Source organism: Oxyura jamaicensis, chromosome 8 (assembly GCF_011077185.1).
Source record: "Oxyura jamaicensis isolate SHBP4307 breed ruddy duck chromosome 8, BPBGC_Ojam_1.0, whole genome shotgun sequence".
NCBI lineage: Eukaryota > Metazoa > Chordata > Aves > Anseriformes > Anatidae > Oxyura > Oxyura jamaicensis.
In genome coordinates, this window is record NC_048900.1 from 2,300,489 (window position 1) to 2,320,327 (window position 19,839).

The window sequence follows — 19,839 nt, forward strand, 5'->3', positions numbered from 1 at the left end:
TTTCTTTCTTTCTTTCTTTCTTTCTTTCTTTCTTTCTTTCTTTCTTTTATTCCCCTGTTGAAACATGAAGTTTAAGTAGGGTCTAAAGTGAACACTTAGAATAATTAGCTGCTGATGTTTAATTTTATTGGCTACTTAAGGGATGGGAAAATCTCCAATGTATGGATTATGCAGTGGAGGGGGAACAGGTTTTATTTTCACCTTGACATTTACTCATTGCACATAGTGGATCAGTTACCTAGACAAACATCTTTCAGCTTTAAAAATTTAGTTTGAAAACCTAGGTCTCGGCTTTTGTATGTAATACCAACCTTTTCCGCACCAACCTTTTCCTGCATGAGAGATGGATATTTAGTAAGCCACAAATAATCAAGAAGTATCATGCAAAACTGAGCTCATACTGTTTCATTCAAATTAAAATAAATTGTTAATGGTTCAACTTAATTCTTCAAGGCATTCACCATGTTCTACAATTACCATTCCACTGCCTGAATATCTTGATTCTGAAAAATGACATTAGGGAAATACCTATACACGTACATCACAAATCATTTCCCATCGATTTTGGTTAAAAGCTAGAAAGTCTGCATAAATAGTTGTCTTTGATGCCCTCTAACAAGCTTAAAAGCAGTAATAACCAACTCAAACTGCTAGAAATGACTGTGCATGTCAACTGCCTGATGGCTGATCATTTCTTACACATAAGCATATCTTTTTTTACCTTGATTGCTGGAATGGGCTTCTTTGGAACGAAGTGCTTTTTCTCAGGAAGCACAGCCGCTGTGCTTTGTTCCTTCAGTTTAATCTTGTTCTCAGCTATTATTTTTTTGCGTTGTTCCAGGTAAGGCCCAAAATTAGGTAGTTTCTGAAATAAAAAATTAGGAAACGTGATTAATATGCTTAATAATCAGGCGTAGTGAAGGGAGTAAGTCTGAACCTAAGGGCAAGATCCTAAGTCCTTGTTTAGTGTGTCTTATTTAGGAGGTTGAAATTGAAATCAGTGGGACCAGAGCAAGAAGCGAATAAAAATCAGCCATGAACTTCAGGATCTAACTTAAAAATCTATATTGAATATTAAAATATTAATATACCACAGCAGAAAAATAGCTGATTTGCAGGTCAGCATCCAACAGTCTTCTATTTCCCCATTGCATACTTGCTTATACATAAAAATGCATCATGTTAAATAATTCAAATGTATAACTTTATTTCTATACTATGTGGAAAGGCATCATAAAACTATCAATTTACTTACAAGGGCTCTAGCAGTGTTTGAGATTACTTGTATGGATATCTGGTTATATCTATGTATTTTTAAAGCATGCAAACATGCATTTTATGTTCTGATAACAGAAGGTTGTCTTGACCTGTCAAAAGCAAGGCTAACAAACACCAAATGAACAGAAACACATTCTAATCTCATAATTTACCTCTATGGACCACTTGTAGTCTGTTCTGTGACATTTAATCCTTGAGCCCAATTAAGCAAACTCTACAGGAAAATTTCACTGAATTGCAAAACTCATGTCTCACCCAATAACGTGGAAGTGCAGGTTCAGATTTCATAAACCTGCCAAACACCCAGCTTCCTGAAAGAAAACGTTTCTTTGTTTGCAGAGCAGAGAGATGGAAAACTGTAGTGTGCCATAATCACAGATTTATGTGAATAAAAGTATGGTGAAAAACATGGATTTTTTTACTTGATGAAAGAGATTGTGCCCTTCCTCCCCTGAAACTAGTTCCTTATTCTGCACAAAATATTTTATCCACCTAACTGAACCCTGCTCCAAAGCTACTGCGGTACTGCAGAAACTAGCAGGTAGTAACAGGGGATACGTAGCCTCAGTAGCTGCTAGCATTAATTCACGCTAATAATACAACCTCAAAGAGCATATTGAACAAGATACAGTACTGCTGTGGTTATCAAATTTTTAAGAGGGAATTTCAATGTGAATTTTAAAAACAGAATTATTTAAAAATTTAGAAATTATTATTTTTTTAAAATGAAGTAAATCCAGAAGAGGTTACCCTGCTCTACAGGAGAAAAATCCCTCAATGATCTCTGTCAGTTGGGATACCCCACAATGGGACCTCAGGATTCCTGTCATGGCAAATAATAGCTTTCTTGGCTTCTAGGTTTTTGGCACTTGTGAGCACACAGATAGAGGGTGTGGTCCTTGAAATGTTTCCCTGCTTCTGAGACTTGTTCTGTGGTTTCAACACATTTTTACTTGAAGTCAGAACTTGCAGTCTCATGGTGATCTCCAAAGGAGGTGACCTGCTGCAGGCTGGGAACGTGCTGTTCTCTCAATCCAGGTAAATGCAAGCCCAGCACTGGTGTGTGTGTGTGTGTGAGTGTGTGTGAAGGGGGAGTAACTGCAGACCCCCTCGGTCCCAAATGTAGCTATAGTCTCAATTTGCCCACTGTCACAAGACTCTTCCTTTGTCTGTTGAATGGGAACTTTCAGGTGCTTCCTCAAAGCTGTCAAATACACCTTCCTTTCTGTGCAGTTGCCATACATTTGTGATTCATGTTCTTAGAAAGAAAAAGTTCTAGGATGGCTTAAAATAAGCTTTTAAATATTACTGCAAACAGCAGTAAGGTAGTGGACTAATATACCAAATTAAAATAAGACTTTTTAAAAAAAAAAAAAAAGTTATGTTTAAAAGGAAAATAAGTGGAAGGAAAAATTTGACTAATTTCATTGTAAATAACAGGCTCTAAAACACAGACAGAGATTCAAGTCTTCATACAAATTTTAGAAAACCTAAGATTTTAACCAAAAATCTAAAAAAAATAATATAAATTTTGATAGAAAATATTCTTATCTATCTGGTAGGCTGCGTCAATTAGAAATTTATTTTGGCTACACATAAGCAGTAGCTGTGCCACTTAGAAACTATTTTCTCTCCATCACGTATGCGCTGATGCCAACAACTTTGAGCTTGAGAAGGAAGGAGACCTGATGACAAAAGCATTTTTGGACTCTTCCCTGTCTGGCCAGGAATTGAACTGCTGACTTTCAGAGTAGTTAGTAAAGCTAATTTTGCTGAGGTTTTAACTAAAATAGTAGATAAAAGAGACAGTTGTTCATGGCCTGGCTGACTGAAGACCATCTTTGGGAAGAACAGCCAAATTTCTGCAGAATAAAGCCTCTCTTAATGTATGGGCAACCATCTGTTTTCTAGAGACAGAAATATTGAGTGTACTGAAACAAAATAGGTGATCTGAGGAAAAGCATGGAAAAATCATCCATTTTGGTTTATAGATAAAGTGTGATTTTTAATGGAAATTAATTCATTTTCTAAGCTGTGATATGGAAGTAAGCAGATTTTTACATCTAACATAGCCACTAGCTGGAATGTATAGCAGACATTTTGAATAGCATCCCATGCCATTGGTACCATAACCGTATTATTTCAGATGTTTTTTAATGACATACATGTTAAATTAAGCTATAAAAACAGTATATTTTCAAAGCAAGTGAAGTAAATATTTATCTAGAAAACTAACATCCAACCTGAGTTTTTGCTATGCATTATTGTATTTCCATAAAAAAAATGACTAAATTAGGATAATTAACGGAACACTGAGGTCCTAGTCCAGGCTTGGGCATGAACAATGAGTTTCCATTGACTTAACAGAAGATGACTGCGTGTCTGTACAAATGATCTGGTTATTTTGTGCTTGGAGTCTAGCAGTTCACACGCAGCCAAGCCAAATTTCATCCAACAACACTGAAAACCAGCCATCTTTTCTATAACAATAAATAATACATGAAAATGTAGTCTCAGGAGTTTGGGAAGGACTTATTGAAGGTTGTCCTTCTGAGTAATGCACAGAAGGCTGATGATATAAGAAGAAAATATACAGAAGGCTGATGAAATGACTTCTTGTTCAGAGCTGTATTTTCAAACATGTTGGGAGACAAAGGCCTTATAAAATGGGAAGCAGTATTTTAACACACTGAGTTATTGGATATAGCCGAAGTGGAAACATGTTGAAATAACTTCTCAAGAGATGGATATTTAAGAGAGTTTAAAGTTAAATCACCTCTAATCATGCTCGGGGATGTCTTCCAAAGCACATAGGGATTTAATGGCACAATTCCCAATGAAAGCACAAGCACGGTAACTTGGTTGGTTTAAATCCCTGCTTGCTTTTGAAATCTTTCCCCAGTATGTCTTGAGATATTTTTTTTTCTTTGAAATTTCAACATATCTCATATGTCACTAAGCTCTCCATACACTTGTATCTTTGTCCTATCAACATCTGCCTAGAAAAAACAGCTAATACGAATATGTGGATCACAGCAAGTATTTAGAAGATTGCAACAAGCAGAGTAATTAGATAATTCTTGTCTGCTTATATATCTGTATCAATGATGTCTATAGCTGCATTATTCGTATCCATCTGTCTCTATATTGCCATAATTTAATGTATTTCTATTAAAGAGGATAACATCAATAATGGAGCCAAAATAAATATATTAAGTGGTTTTCTTTCATTGTTTATAAGTGTATTATCACAAAGCTGGAAGCTTGAAATATTATGCTGAAATATTTTACAGAAATAAATAAAAAATCCAACCCTCCCTTTTAAAGACTTCCAAAAGCTGCCTTTTAACTGATGAACTGTATAAATCTCCAGCAACATTGTGATTTTTGTTTCAGTGGTTTCTCCAGGGACCCGTCATTGATGAATTTGTTCTCACCAGAAAAGCTAAATCCTACTCATTTAAAGATAACAGTATCTTCCACTAAAACTGTCTCTATCCAGATATAAAAAAGCATTACCCTGCCAATAGAGAACTGACAACATAATGAATCAACAATGAAACCTTAAGCCAGGAGAGCTTTAAGGTGAATAAGTCTGTTTTGATTATAATTTATTCATGGATCAATCTAAAGGTAATTGAGCATATTATGAACTAAAAAAGGTGCTTGTAAAAAGTAGAGAGTATCTTTCACTTCAGATTGCTGTAATTTTTTACGGTTGCACCAGCAAGTAGCGTAATTGAATTGGAGCTGGAATAGGCTAGTGAACAGGGCAGTGCAATACGTATCAGATGACTGAGACTTTATTTCTAACTTTAAAATTGATATTCTTCTTATTCTGGGAAAGTCCAGCTACATCCCCATGCTGTGGTTACCAGTTGTTTACTTAGGAGCTGTTTCCTGCAAAAGGACTGGATGGTATCTACTGTTAGAAAACCCAGATTTCAGCTGGCACAGCTAGGTATCATCATAAACCAAAAATAAGCAACAGTCTCCTGCAGTACTCTGGTGGATCTGAAGTGTATCCTGCTGGTATATGCTAATGAGATGGGGCATAGAAAAAAACACTAAAAATGAGTAATTTTCATAAAAATAATTTTCGGGGAGCAGTGGTCACAAGGTAAATGAAGAACTTACATAAACAAGTCTAATGATCACTGGCAAATGGAAATTTGAGGTAGCAGTATCATGTAGCCATGAGGCAACAGCTTTTAAAAATACCATTTCCCTCATATCTGAAAAATTTCCCATGTTGAATGTAATGTCGTTATCCAGTTTCTTCTGTATTTATGTGTTGCCTCAAGTCTGTGGTATGATGAGGTGTATGCATTCATTCTCTAAATTCCTCTTGTACACTTTTAACTTGTAAACAATTTTAAGTGATACAGTGAGGTCTCTCATGAATCTGGAGGTAGAACTGAAGCCAAATTGTCTTATTTCACATACATTTTTCAAGTGTAGACATTTCTGCTTGCACATAGGAAGACTAGATGAGAACAAGAATGAAGATTGAAAAATATCTGACAAACTGAATTGCTGAAGGAGGTCCAGTTGGTGTACTGAAATATTCTTTACTGGTTGCAGTAGTGATACACCAAACAAAGGCCCAAAAAGATATGCAAACTGATGGATAACTTTAACACCAAAACTTTGCCCTGTAATCACCAGTGTGGCTTAGAATTCAAACTTATTCTTCCTTCTCTGTAGCTTGTTTTTCTGAACAGATCTTTCTCTGAAATTACTTAACCAATAGCTTTTCCTCAGAGAAGAAGTGAAGAAAGGAGGAGAAAATACATACTCTCTAAATGATTGGAAAGGAAAGGTAGCTGGTGGTCAGCTACCTTCACAGAATCACAAAGTAGTTGAAATCTGACTAGGTGTCCAGAGACTGCTGAGTCTCACCCCCTGCTTGCTGCTGGGTCAGATACAGCATGTTTCTGTGGGCCATGGCCAGTAAGGCTTTGAATATCTCAAAGGATGGAAAATCCACAAGATCTCTGGGCCACCTGCTCCCGTGTTTGATCATTCTCATAATAAAAAAGTTCTTTCTAATGTTTAAGTGGAATTCCTTATCATTCGGCTTGTGCCTGTTGCCTCCCAGGCTTTCACTGGGCACCACTGAGGAGTCGGGCTCTGCTGTCTGCTCCCTCCCGTCAGATATTTTTTAGATCCCGGTAAGATCCTCCCGAGCCTCCCCTGCTCGAGGCTGAACGCCCCCAGCGCTCTCAGCCTGCCCTCATGGGGCAGCCGCCCCAGTCCCTCGATCACCTCAGTGCCCTTTGCAGGACTCTCTCCGGTAAGGCCACGTCCCTGTGGTGGGGAGCCCGGCTCTGGGCGCAGCGCTCCGGGTGTCTGACCAGTGCTGGGCCGTGGGGAGGGATCACCTCCCTCGGCCTGCTGGCGACGCTGGGCCTGATGCAGCCCAGGGCACTGCTGGCCTTTGCTGCGAGGACACGCTGCTGGCTGGTGGTCAGCTTGTCCTCCCCAGGGCCTTTTCTGCAAAGCTGCTGGCCAGACGGTTGGCCCCTGCCTGTGCTGGTGCCTGGGGTTGTTCCTCCCCAGATGCAGGACTTCATACTTCCCCTTACTGAACTTCTCGAGGTTCCTGTCAGCCCAATTTTCCAGCATGCCATCCTTCTGAGCGGCAGCACAACCCCCTGGTATGTCAACAAATCCTTCTAGCTCTGCATCATCTGTAAACATGATGAAGATGCACTCTGTCCTGTCATCCAGATCATTAATGAGGATGTTAAAACGGACACAGAAATAACATCTTGGGTACACCACTAGGGACTGGCCTAGGTTTAGTCCATATCCAGTTGATCTCACTGTCCATTTATCTACTCAATGTTTCACCATTCTGTCCATAAGGATGCGCTGAAAGCCTTGCTGAAGATAACACCCACTGTTCTGACCACAGTTGGTCAAACATGGTTTCCCCTTCATAAACCCATGCCAAGCGCTACTTTCCTACAAAGAGTTGATCTGTACTTGGTTGAGCTACCCTCCCTAAATACCACTCACTTCTATAAACATGTAGAAAAACTGGGCTTTATCTCTCTTTTGCCTTGACAAGGACTATGTCCGAGAAAGCTTCTACTTGGCCTTGGAAAACTGCAGAGAGGATCAGCTAGGTTGGTAAAAGCTAAGGAGAAAAAAGCTTGGGAGGCTACTCAGCCAAGTGACTGCCTCAGACACAATTAGAGATATGAAGACTGCAGACAAGAATGAGTAGCTTTGAAGGGGGTAATAGGTGAGGCAGGACCCCTGAAATAGGGAGCATGGTACAGAAAGGCAATCAGATAAAGGAAACATTAACATTTAAGCAAGGTAGACAGCTGCCCTCACCCAGAAGCTACAAGATTTTAAATCAGGTTTGTATGGGTCATTTTATATGCCCTCAGCACAAAGGTTTTAGTAATGTTTGACCCCCATTTGTTCATATGGAAAATTTTCTGTGTTTGATGTACATAAGAGAAAGTACTTTCACTTTTAATGATTTTTCCAGTAGCTTCTGAATCCTTCAAGTTTGCTTTTTCCAAAGTCAAATATGCTCACAATGGCTGCATAAATCTAGAATCCTTACTATATGCTGCACAAACACGTAGCCTTGACTATACTGTATCCTGCATAATAAACCCCATTCCAGTGGTCTGCCTCCAGCCTCCTGCAACTTTACTAAAACATTTACTGAAGTTTCCTAAAGTGGTATCTGTTTTCTTCCTTGTTCTCTGAGAATACAGAAGAACATAACTCCAACATTTCCAGAGGTAGGAAACACAAACTCCCTGTACAATAACAGCAACAGTAACAACAGCAAAATCTTGTCACAATGTCAAGGTAGCTTGTGCTTCTTCTGGAAAGATAAACAATAAAGCTAAACGCTGAATTTGGTTCCTGTGAAGGTGGAAAATAACACATACATTCATATTCATAGATTATCTGGAGGGAATATTTCGCACAAGCTTTCCCCACTAATCTTGTAAACTATTCAACTAATGAAAACTAACTATATACAGCAAAGGAGAAAATGAAGCTGCTACTTCTTAATCTTTTAGATGTTCTTACTTTTTTAAACATTCAAAGCTAAATGCTCTTAAATAGCTTCCGTGTTGGCCTGACAATGCTTATGGATGGGCCTTTCCCATATGCTGCATAGGAAGAGCCTGTGTCACGAAGGACTCACCCAGATGGCAGTAGAGTTCCTGTCAAGCCCACATAAACCACTGCAAGCTCCTCCGGGGAATCCTTTAAGGGTCCTCACCATGGCATGTAGGCAGGTGATGCTTCATGGGGATGATGGGACACTTCACTCTATCAGTCTCCAGCTGATAGAGAGTTTCTTGGGCCAACACCAGTTGTTAAAGGCCCCAGAGCTGCCGTTGTGAAGTCAGCAAGAAGCTGCAGAAAACTTGGCCCTTGTGTGAAAGGGTTCACACATCCTCACCACTCTTTGTTTAGAGCTGTCGTTACTGGCATCACTGCCTTTAATGATGTGCAAAAGACTGCAAAATAAAGGACAACACAAAAAATCTTCTCTGTCTTTCAGTTATTTTGAAATTTTGCCCTGGAACTTTTATTTGCTTGTAAACAGCACTGTCTCAATAATCCGTAATTCCTGCACGTGTACTTCTTCCTGCAACCTCTGCTCCCTGCGCTGCCTGTGTATATACCACTGCACTTAGTTACTCAACTATTCTGTCCACTCTTTAAACCATGATTATTTAAAGTGGGTGAGCTAACCCCCAGCCCTGCAGTAATTCTGTGACTAACTGCAACATTAATGTGTATTCTAGGAAAACATACTGCTGTGACCTCACCACGAGATATATAGTATCATGCTCGAGAGTGCAGATAAAACCATTATTTAAAATAATAATTATTCCTGCTTTCATCATATCTCTACCACTGCCAAAATTTTCTCTACTGCCTCAAAATCACCAACAAATTATTCTTCAGGTTCTCCCTCAAATGTTTGTTTTTTTAGCAGCTTATACTGAGTGAAGGAAAAGATTTTAGGATTACAGGCTTACTATAGTGCAGCAAAAACTTATATTCTACAAATGTATTGAAGTCTTTCTGTCATGAAATATTCATCAATAAAACAAAAAGGAGTTAATATTTGAAGCAAGCTTAGACATTTACAATCAAAAGCCAAGATGACATAGATGATAAAGAAAATGTTACCTTCTGGGTTGAAGAAAAGAAGATACTGATACACATTACTGTGCTACTTCATGAACATCTGGCAGTCTGTCACTTAATAGACAACAACATCTTCTCTAAACAGAAGAGACTTGAATTCATCAGGGATTCCTGTAGTACAGTATGTGCTTAACTTAAGTACCTGCTTTCTGTGATTTCCATAGATTACCATATTCATGACACTGCGGAGTGAAAGCTTTCTTCTCACTCTCTAACCAGAACATGCACAAGAAATTAAAACATTGGCAGGCACTTTGTCTCCAGTTTATTAGACATGTGAGGAAAGGACTTTCCACCCATTTATGCAGATGAAATTCTGTCAGCTAAGCAGCAGTGTAACAAAGATGTCAGCAGAATGGCTATTTACAAATATCTGACAGGTGAGCAAATATAACTATTCAAAGGCATTTAGGAAACGTGGATTAGTATCAGTTGCCTTAGCTTTGGAACAACTTGGTGCAAATAAGATTTTGTACTTCTACTGGTATAGAAATAAAAATGCATCAGTCCAGTATTCACATTTTCTTGTGTCTCTATATACCACACTGTGTATTCCTATATGTTCAGCCTATGTGCTTATCATATCAGTGTTGTAAATCACCTGATCATATGAAAAAAATGCCACTGCTAGGCACTTTTAGCTGCTTTCTCTTCCAAGCTGGCTGGTAATTGAGCTTTTCAGAACAACCACAAAATCACCTGTTTCTTTGGGTTTAACCATCCTGTTCTGGGAATGCATTTACTGAGGAGATTGAACTCCAGCAGTACCTAATGACTGTCTGTTCTCTAGACCATTTCGAAAAAGCTTTAGAAGTCTAGCCAGACTATGAAAAGGGAAAAATAAGTCATTCCTTACAACTATGAGAAAGCATGAATATCCTTGCTGCTATGGCTACATTACCAACTGGCCTGTCAGTCAGAGATGCTGCTGACCCAGCAAGGTGAGTGGAGCTGTATCAAGCTGAATTTGCTAATTCTGCTTGTGCTCACCGAGCTGGGTCAGGTACCAGAAGCACCCTAGCACTATATCTAGAACTGTGAAGCCCCATGAAGCTACATTTAAACTGCCTATATGACCCACGTGAACCTGTTGAAAAGCTCCTTGAGCAACCTGGCACTACCATGCAGCCTAAGTGCAAATACACCCTGGGTGCAGGACTAGGTGAACTGCATGCTATCTGCGCTCTCCTTAGCTCTCCCAGACTCTCTTCCAGCATCTCCCTGATACAGACCCGTACACCTTACAGCGCTTACACAGTGAAAGTCTGTGTATGCACCAGGGACATTTATACGAAACATGCAGTTTAGTAAGTCAGGCCCATCAAATTTGTGCTCTCAGGCTATTGGGAGACTATGCAGAGAGGGGAAGCAAACAATGACCTCTTCTAGCCTCTTGAAGAACCTAAGATTTTGAAAGCCACTCTGTGAAGCTTTGAATAAATTCAGTAAAAGAACTACTGCTGCCACTGGGTGCAAAGGAAAGTACATTTTCACCCATTGCTGAGTGTTTTTTTGCTGCAAATTTACCTATCAAATACTTCTTGCTAGCACAGTTAAACCTTGCACAAGTGGTAAGAGCATACACTTTTTCTATCTGTTGGAACCTCCTCAGAATTTTGGTTACCCTGTATTTTTATTTTGATGCTTTTTTTTTTTTTTTTTTTCTTCAAAGAACCTCCAGATTTATTGCCAACTTGTCTGTCCTGTAAATAGCATGTAATTTTGATATATCTAGAAATAAAATCCACTTTTCCCTGGTAGATTACACATCACATAACTATACGTGTATTATTGCAGTAGTAGATTACTTAAATGCAAACCATTGCTAATAATTCCTAAGCAAACCTTCTACCACTTCAGATTCATTGTAATCCATCTCTTGTGTCAGATGAACCACAGCACTTATCCTCCTTCTGCACAGAATACATTGCTTTCCCTCATTCATCTCTCACACACAGTAATCCTTCCATCTCTACTTCACAAAACCCTAATTTAAATGTAAAGTATTCAGTTCAGATAAACGAGCGCTAGTCAACTCTTGCAGTTAAGACCAAGAAGCCCACCACTGCATTTTAAAGCCTTCATACTCAACAATACAATGCTTTTTATCATTACCTTGATAACCTAAACTCACTCAATTTCATACTAAGAGTCGTAATACAAATAGTTTTGGCATTAGTGCTTCCACCGCTAGACAGAAAAAACTCCCGCTTGAGTCAAGTTGAGAAAACATTAAATACCTTCCTAGCATGAGCTTTGGTATTCTGGTTTGATTCAGGCCTTTCAACAGCTTTGAAAATCAACACAATACATATCACATAAATAAATAAATAAATAAACAGCACCATCAACAAAACAACAACAACAACAACCAGAAGTATACCCAAATGATAAAAATTATTTGGCCCACTGAAAGCAACTGAGGATGAAGTTTCATCATTTGAAGTTCTAAAAACTTTTAAAAAGATCTGTAAAGAAATAAGCAATTGCTAAACTATTAAAAATTAATATTATATAAAACTTATTGTCTGAATAAAATGCCAATAATGCACTACCAAAGTGACCCCTTCACTACTGTTATAAATGTTTTCTATATCACCATCAAGGAGTGAGGAGATGTCAATGTGTAGGTACCAAAGTAATAGATACTGTATAAAAACCTAACTTAGAAAACAGAACAGTGCTCATTAGAATTAAACTTCCAAGTCTCCCACAGTGCCTCTCTTGCATATTTATGTCTTTATAACAGAAAAAAGTATCGTATCAAAAGTATTACTACGTTCTGAAAATGACATTAGAATAGTCACATATTCTAAAATGCTAATTTGATTAGATTTTCACTCAGGTCAGTCTGAGGATGAATTTCAGTTTTAAAAATCTAATGTGCAAATCATTAGACACATAGATCACAGACATATATAACTACATTTTGGAAAACTATCTTGTTTTAAATTACTATAAGAGCTTTAAAATGAATTCTGTTCTGAGCATCTGGTTACTACAAGACTTGATTGATTTGTATGCACAGTTAGGCTTGCAAGTATATGCATGCAGTTTTCCCTCTGCTATTAAATGTAACCACAACCACACACTGCTTCAACAGGCCAACCGCTTTTTCAATGCCATGTGCTCTTTACATATAAACCGTGGAGACGCATAAATCTTTCCTTCACGTGTGTACTCATCAGGCTATTTTGCAGCTCAGAAGGATCAGTATGGCACAGCAAACTATATTAATTACATTTATGAAGAAACTCCTATCCTGATCCTGCAAGCTTTTGCACGTGGCTGAACTTTAAACATACAAGTAGGTACCCAAGGGTAAGCCTCTGTGCAGTGACCAAGGGAGCCGGGACCATGTCCCGCTGCCTGACCACAGCCCTCTCTTCTGGGATGTGCAAACATGGTTTCACCTGGCTCCATCACAGGAGTTACAAGTGCCCAATGAAGGGTAAAATGGAGCCCACAGTGTTCACCTTTTTCATGTTGTTTGAAAAGAAAGTAATGTCTTCAGCTGTTCTGCACACAAATAATTCCCAATAATGTATCTCTTTGTGGATGACAGATCATGCAAGACCTACAGAGCTTCTGTACTCAGAAATTGCAGTATTTTTAAATCAAATCCTTATTTAAATTGTAAAAACAATATTCTTTCTATTCTTGACATACCTTATCTTGTTAAAGCTATGCCAGATATTTATGGAGATACAATCTACAGCTCAAAAAATATCATCTATAGCTTTTTCTACCATAAGACAGAAAGGGAAACAACATTTTCTGCTTAGTGCAGCTTCTCTATGTTAATGCTGTCTGCAACAAGGCTGCTGCTATAAAGGTCACAGACGACATAATTTCTATTATTACAGATAATCCATGTCTTCTGTGTGCCTGGCTTTTTTTTCACTTGTATTTTATAGAGGTGTTGTGTATTCTGATGGATAAAGCTCCTAGGAGAGCTTCAGTCTCAGTGGCTTACAAAGGCAGGAGCAGTCACCACGCAGTCACCACGCACACGCTTCCTACCTCCAGAGAAGATGCACTGAATGACCTTGCATGAGCACAAAATCCGCTCTCAAATACCTTTTTGCGCGAAGACTGCTTTTATGAGGCATGACACCAGAGCAGGACAAGCTGATTCCTATCATCAGGTGCACACCTGGAGCACGGTGAGCACGAGATGTGGCAGGGTAGCAAACCGCAGTTTAGCTACATGGGCATTCCCCTTCTAAAACGGCTGACGTGAAAGATCACCGGGCATGAGCTGACACTAAATCCTCGCCTTGTTCAAGCACACCTTGGATGTTCTTTTGTAACCCCTGCCTCAAACTAAGACCTGGCTTAAATAATACCTACTTAAATGAATACTTAAATGAATACTTAAATGAATTTCCTTGTTTTCTCTGTTTCTATTATTTTGAGGATCTGACATTCTTGTTCCATAGTACGGTTTTTGTGTATGCCTCACTCAAACAGCAGTGCCTCCAGCACCCTGCCTCATGCGATATAATGGGCTCTGCATTTACATGCGGCAAAGCTGCGCTATGGGATATTTTGTACAGCTCCTTTATATGTAAGAAGACCTAAGGGAATTACAGTGGTTATATTCTTAGCATGGTTTTGTTTAGTAATCACCTCAGGAGACTGTACAGATCTCAAAAGCTTGGAATAGTGATGTGAGATGGTTTATGAATCCTACTAATCTTCAAACTGACTTACACATTTTCAGGTGTGGGTCTTTCCTGCATGGTTTTTACTTTTTAGGAGCTGGGTAATAGCCTCTGGGAGGTCAGCAATTATCCCAGTGCTCCAGGAGTCAAATGCAATTTCATCTCATTTTATTTCATTTTAGATTTATTGCCTTGGTCATTTCAAGCAGATAGATGAGATTGTAATCATGATCAGCTACAGCTTTTGCTGTTCTGTCTCTGCATCTATAGAGCGATGGCAGCAATCCCAGCAAGCTGCATTTGTTCTTCTTGCTTATACTTCTACAACAGGTATTCTTCTACAACAGGTTTGACCTCAAATTGCATTTTCTTCCACCTGTACCGCCCCCAAAAGGTGCTCAGAAGGCATTGAGATAGTTACTTTCTTTAATTCTTCTATCTAATACATATGCAAATATCTGAGTATTGCATCACAAACTGACACTATTACTTTTGTCAGTGGCAAACTGCAGCTCTGTATAATACCTTACTTAAATTGCTTAAGACTATGCATATGTATGGCTTCCTCCCTTCTCTACAGCTCATGACTTGCTCATCTGACCTGTGACTCTGGAAAACCTCAGCGATGAGACGTATGCCCTCTTCCACTTGCTTTACTGCTTCTTCTGAGTGCAGAGAATATTCTATTAAGCAAATGTTCAGCTGGCTGCACTGCTGTATCCATTTCCAGCTCTTCTATGCCCAGAAGACATGCTAGACCTTTAAAACACCATTAGACACTGCTGCAGGGATCTTACATTGCTACCTATTTGATTTTTTATTTATTTTTTGGTGTGTGCAACTTTTATGAATTGTTTGCCCCAGTTTAGCCACACACTTGATTCAATCACTTGATTTAGTTAAAAGCAGTGCCTTTGTGTGGTATTTATACTTCCCGGTATTTTAATGTGCCCACTTTTCCTTGGTATTGTTCTTGTAATTTACATTGTCCTACTGGCATTTTGATTGTTCTATTGTATAATGCTAATCTGTATGTGTTTGTCTGCAGTTTTCGATTCTTACAACACACCAACAAAATCTCTGTTATCTAACATTTACAGATGTTCGACTGCCCAGCTGGCATTCAACTTCTTCTCTGTTTTTGTGCTGCTGCTCTTAGTTTAAAGTTCATGCTTGTGCAAATGACACCAAAAGTTTATTTTTGCTCTTGTGTAGTGAATCAAAGCTGGATAGGTGCAAAAGTACATTTTCTGAGTCAGTTCGTTTTCTTTCTATGGTGCATTTTTTCTTTTTGCTATTGTAAGCAAGCTTTGGCAAAACAATTTTCTTGCCAGTGCAAAGAATTCCATGTGTGAGACAACTACCAGTAGGTTCTCCTTTTCTGCTTTGTGCTAATGCATTTGTGTTTGCACAAAATTTTTCCTTGTCTATGCAAACATTTTCTTTTCTACGTGGTTAGCAGCTTCAGTCTCTGCTCCACTGATGGCTGGCCTCGGTTTGCTCACTAATTGTGCACATTAGCTCTGCGTCGCTGTAGTGCTGCTGCATGAGCTCTCCAGGTGCCGCCACATTAGTGGTTTAGTTTAGATCATGAGTGCGCTTCCGAAGTGAATCTCCTGATTATCCCCACATACTGTGCTTTGGATCTCGCTGCAGAGCAGTCTCAGAGAGCACAAACAGGATTTTATTTTGGATGAAATGAAACCTGAATGTGTGCTCCAGAAATACACCTAAAATGAGCTCCAGCTTCTAATGGGCATTTAGCTTAAGAGACCAGCCTGGAGTTAGAACAGAGTAAAGCCCCTCTGAAATGCATATTGTATGGACTCCAGTCTGCAGCATCAACCGTTTCATTCTGCATCTCCATTCCTATTTGTCTCCACTGCTTCTGAATGTAAAATAGCTTCTGAGGCTTCTCTTTTGGATCACTGCAACATTGTCTTACTCTTACCTACAAACTGAATTCATCCGTTAGGATGCAATGAACTCACGGGTTAGCTGCCTTATTACATTTGGAGAGATAGTGAGCTATGGTTTTTCTACACTGTCCAAACTTAGATTAGTCACGCCATACAGAAATATGTATATTACTCACAAGCACCTTACATTAAATCCTATTTTATTTTACCTGGAAGGCATTTCCAGAATGCTTCTAAAAATTCTCACTAGTTTTCTTGATTTTGGAGCCTCAGGCTTTTAGAGCTCTTTTTCCCAGTGCAATGTTCACAAACATCCAATATAGCTCATTTTTATGTCCATCTGTCCATTGTTCATGCCCACTCATACACTGCCATAATCACTCCTTTTCTCTTTTATTTTTATTTTTTTAAAATCCTTTTTCAAGAGTCTCAGTCTATATCCGCAGTAGTAAACATGTCTGGGAATATTCCTGGGCATAAGGATGTTGTCATCTGTCCTAAAAAAGCGTTACAACATTTTCTTGCCCACTTATGGCCTGTGCTCACTACCAGTGTCCCAGGCAATTCCTGGAGAGGCTTTGGAAGTCGGCATGCTCCAGGAGCTGTTCCCAGCAGGCAGCCTGCCTGAAGCCAACCTGCTTTGGAGACTAACAGCTTCTGATCATTGGCACAGGCTGCTCAGTGCCAGCTGGCCTAAGTACCCAGGAATATTCCTGGGCACATTTAATTTGAAAGTGCAGACATCCCTCTACTTTCTGAAGTTAGGTGCCTGTAGGAATCTAGTCATTTCTGAAGTCAGTGCCCAGGCGGATTGCAGTAAAACAGTGTAACATCCAGCTAGTTTCAGTAAATGCTATTCTCTGCCATGAGGGACATTCTGGGACCAGACTTACAAGGCTTAATGCGTAACCATAAAGTGTCCTAGTGTGGAGTTACTTAACACAGATATCACTGCAGTTTTTAACATTTCAGGAAACATTTTTCATTTTCTGAAATAGGCAAAGTAAAAATGCAACTTTAAAAACAAACAAACAAAGTCCCAGCATAAGCCAAAGTCTGGGATGTATCTTCAGTCTAGTCTCAAAGTAAGATCCTGCACCAGGCACGTCCTTAAGATACGCCATTTCTCCATTCTACAGCCATTTTACACAAAGGATTCCTTTCATAAAGCCAACCTAGTCTTAAATAAGAAGCAAAACATTGTCAGGATGGTATTAAATTTTCTTTTAGGCACATTCACTGGCATCAGTGACACTGATACTGACGCTGGCACAGATAGATCAAAACATCATATTTGGATTTTACTCTCCTTTCTAAGTGAAATCACAGCTTTAAAAATTGAGTGTTGGTGACTTCAATGGGAACTCAGCTCATTTCATATGATTAGCTATTTTTTTTTCTTAGAAAAAAAAAGCTTCAAAGTCTTTAAACACTTTCTCTTCATGAAATGAGTAAATCTGGGGGTTCACCGATTCATTTCTATAACAAGGAAACTGATCTGAGCTATGGCAAATACTTCACAGGTCCAAATGACAACACTGAGAGTATGGATCATATATAAAGAGTAGCCCAATAACCTTGTCCCTGTCTTCAAGAATGAATTAATACCTTGAGAATGCTAGTCTTAATGTCTTACTTTTTCTCTGAAAATAATACAAATTGAGTATGCACAAAATCAGTCTCGGCAACAGAACTGGGAACTAATTTTCATTTCCTTTCAGTATTTAATTAGGTTTCCTGAGCCTGCCTCTCATGACTCTGTTTCTGTTTCAGAAGACAAAAGAAATGAGATAAAATGGACACTTGCTTCATACTGTTGTCTTCTCTCGCAAAGGTTTTATGCCTCCTTCATCATTAAAACATCCCAGCAATGTCTGCTAACTAATGCACTCCACCTATCTTGCGTGGCTCACCTTCTCTCTCATTCTCATTCTCTGGGGGCAGGCTGTTTTGTTTTGGTAAGATTTTATTAATTTCCTTCCTGTAAATAGAAAAGCAAGCAGCAGTGTGGATATACTTTTGCAGAGATAAGGCGAAGTTGGAAAAGTGCCTTTTACACTCAGGGTGAAAGGCAAAGGCACTAATTGATTCTTAAATCCTGTGGGAGCTTGTTCCACAGTTTAGGACATGCCCCTAAACCACCTCAGTCACCTCAGACAGCTGTATTATAGAAAGAGCATTGCTGAAAATCCAACAAGCACAAAGATTGAACAGAGTCGTGAAGTATAGCCTTCACTGTGGGGGATTAAGAAGCAAAGGATCTTTGGTACTGCCTGTGCTGAAGAAAAGAGCCAAGACCTGGTTTGTTATTCTATCCTGGGACAGTCGATCTAGGGCTTCCACGCCACAACCACTCCAGGTTTCCAGCACACGCTGGGATGCAGAGAAAAGAAAAACTAAACCAAGCCGAACCAAACCCAACCCAACCAACCAGACAAACAAACAAACAGAAGAGGTGGAGGTCAGTGCTTGATCTGAGATGGCAGATGGGTCTTCCCTTCAATATGTGCTGAACCTTGCAGCTGACTGCCATGTCGGAAAATGCTGGGAATCCAGGCTAGAAAATGGAGGGAGAACGGGCCTTGTGTGCTTTCAGTAACTTACGCTTCTGAGCAGACCTGCTGCAGCATTTTCTGCAAGCTGAAGTTTTTAGGAGATAATTACAACCACTGCTACTTTATGCTTTCTTTTCTTTTACCTCTTAGTGGAAGGTAAATCACAGTAATAAATCTTTCTATATAAATGCAAAGCAGAGCTAAAAATGAAATCGATGTCGCAATTTTAATTTACCACTTTCATTGTTGTTAATTTATACGCAAGCAGTGTGCCATAAGTTTTCCCTGGAAAATAGTCTAATTCATTTCAAGCATCCCCCCTGAAAAACCGATACAGATACTCTGAGTTTCATGCCATATTCTTTATATGTCTTGTAGGACATATATATGTCTTCTATGTCTTCTCCTTTTTTTTTTTTTTTTTTTTGTAAGTTGTGGAAAATAACATACCCCTGTAGTGAGACAAAGTAAAGTAGGTTCCAGCATTTATCTGAAGTTTCTGAGTGCTGTGATAAGGGACAAAGAATAATTTTAGATACAATCATTAATCACAGTAAAATTTACAGTAGCCTACTTAAAGCCTTACTGTTCTTGTGTTCATACAAGTTATTGGGGGCACAATTAAAATTGAACTCTTTGGCCAAGCTCACTTAAAAACTGGTTCCAGCTACAAGTTATTTTTCAAAAATTCCTCCAAAACTTAAGCCCAGACAAACACTATGAGATTTTCATCCCGACAGTCTCTTTTACAGCACACTTGAAATATTACAGCACAACCCTGAAATATTTTGTATTTCTTTGCAACTGTTTCTGGGAGACTCTTTCCATGAAAAGAGTTCAAATGTCTAGTATCAGCTGATAGCTTATTTTGGAGGGAAAAAAAACACATTTTGGAATGGAAATTTTGAGTTGCAGAAGTTCTGTCTGGGAAAAAGTAGGTAAACTATGCTTCTCACATCTGCAGACTGACCTACCGTCCATCTTCACCTTCAAGATGATCATTTTATATAGTATTCACTTCTAAACAGGAAAATGTTAGCATTATAGAATTATTTCCCCAAAACCATTTAAAACATTTCCAAAAAAATATATAAATAAATAAATAAAACAGAAATCAGTTTACAGTTTTATAGTTTTAGCTAAAACTAAATAGTCTTCAGCAATGTGCTAAAATTATTTGTTTAAACGAATTTTTACAATTACTGTTAGAATCAA

General features: G+C 38.8%; 1 protein-coding gene across 1 annotated transcript in view; it reads right to left on the bottom strand.

Annotated features, from left to right (window-relative positions):
- DPYD (dihydropyrimidine dehydrogenase) overlaps window positions 1-19,839 on the bottom strand; it is a 338,501-nt gene that overhangs the window by 13,359 nt on the left and 305,303 nt on the right. The window contains exon 21 of the mRNA XM_035333208.1: window positions 722-865. Coding sequence (XP_035189099.1) covers window positions 722-865 — 144 coding nt within the window. The remainder of the gene's footprint in view (window positions 1-721; window positions 866-19,839) is intronic.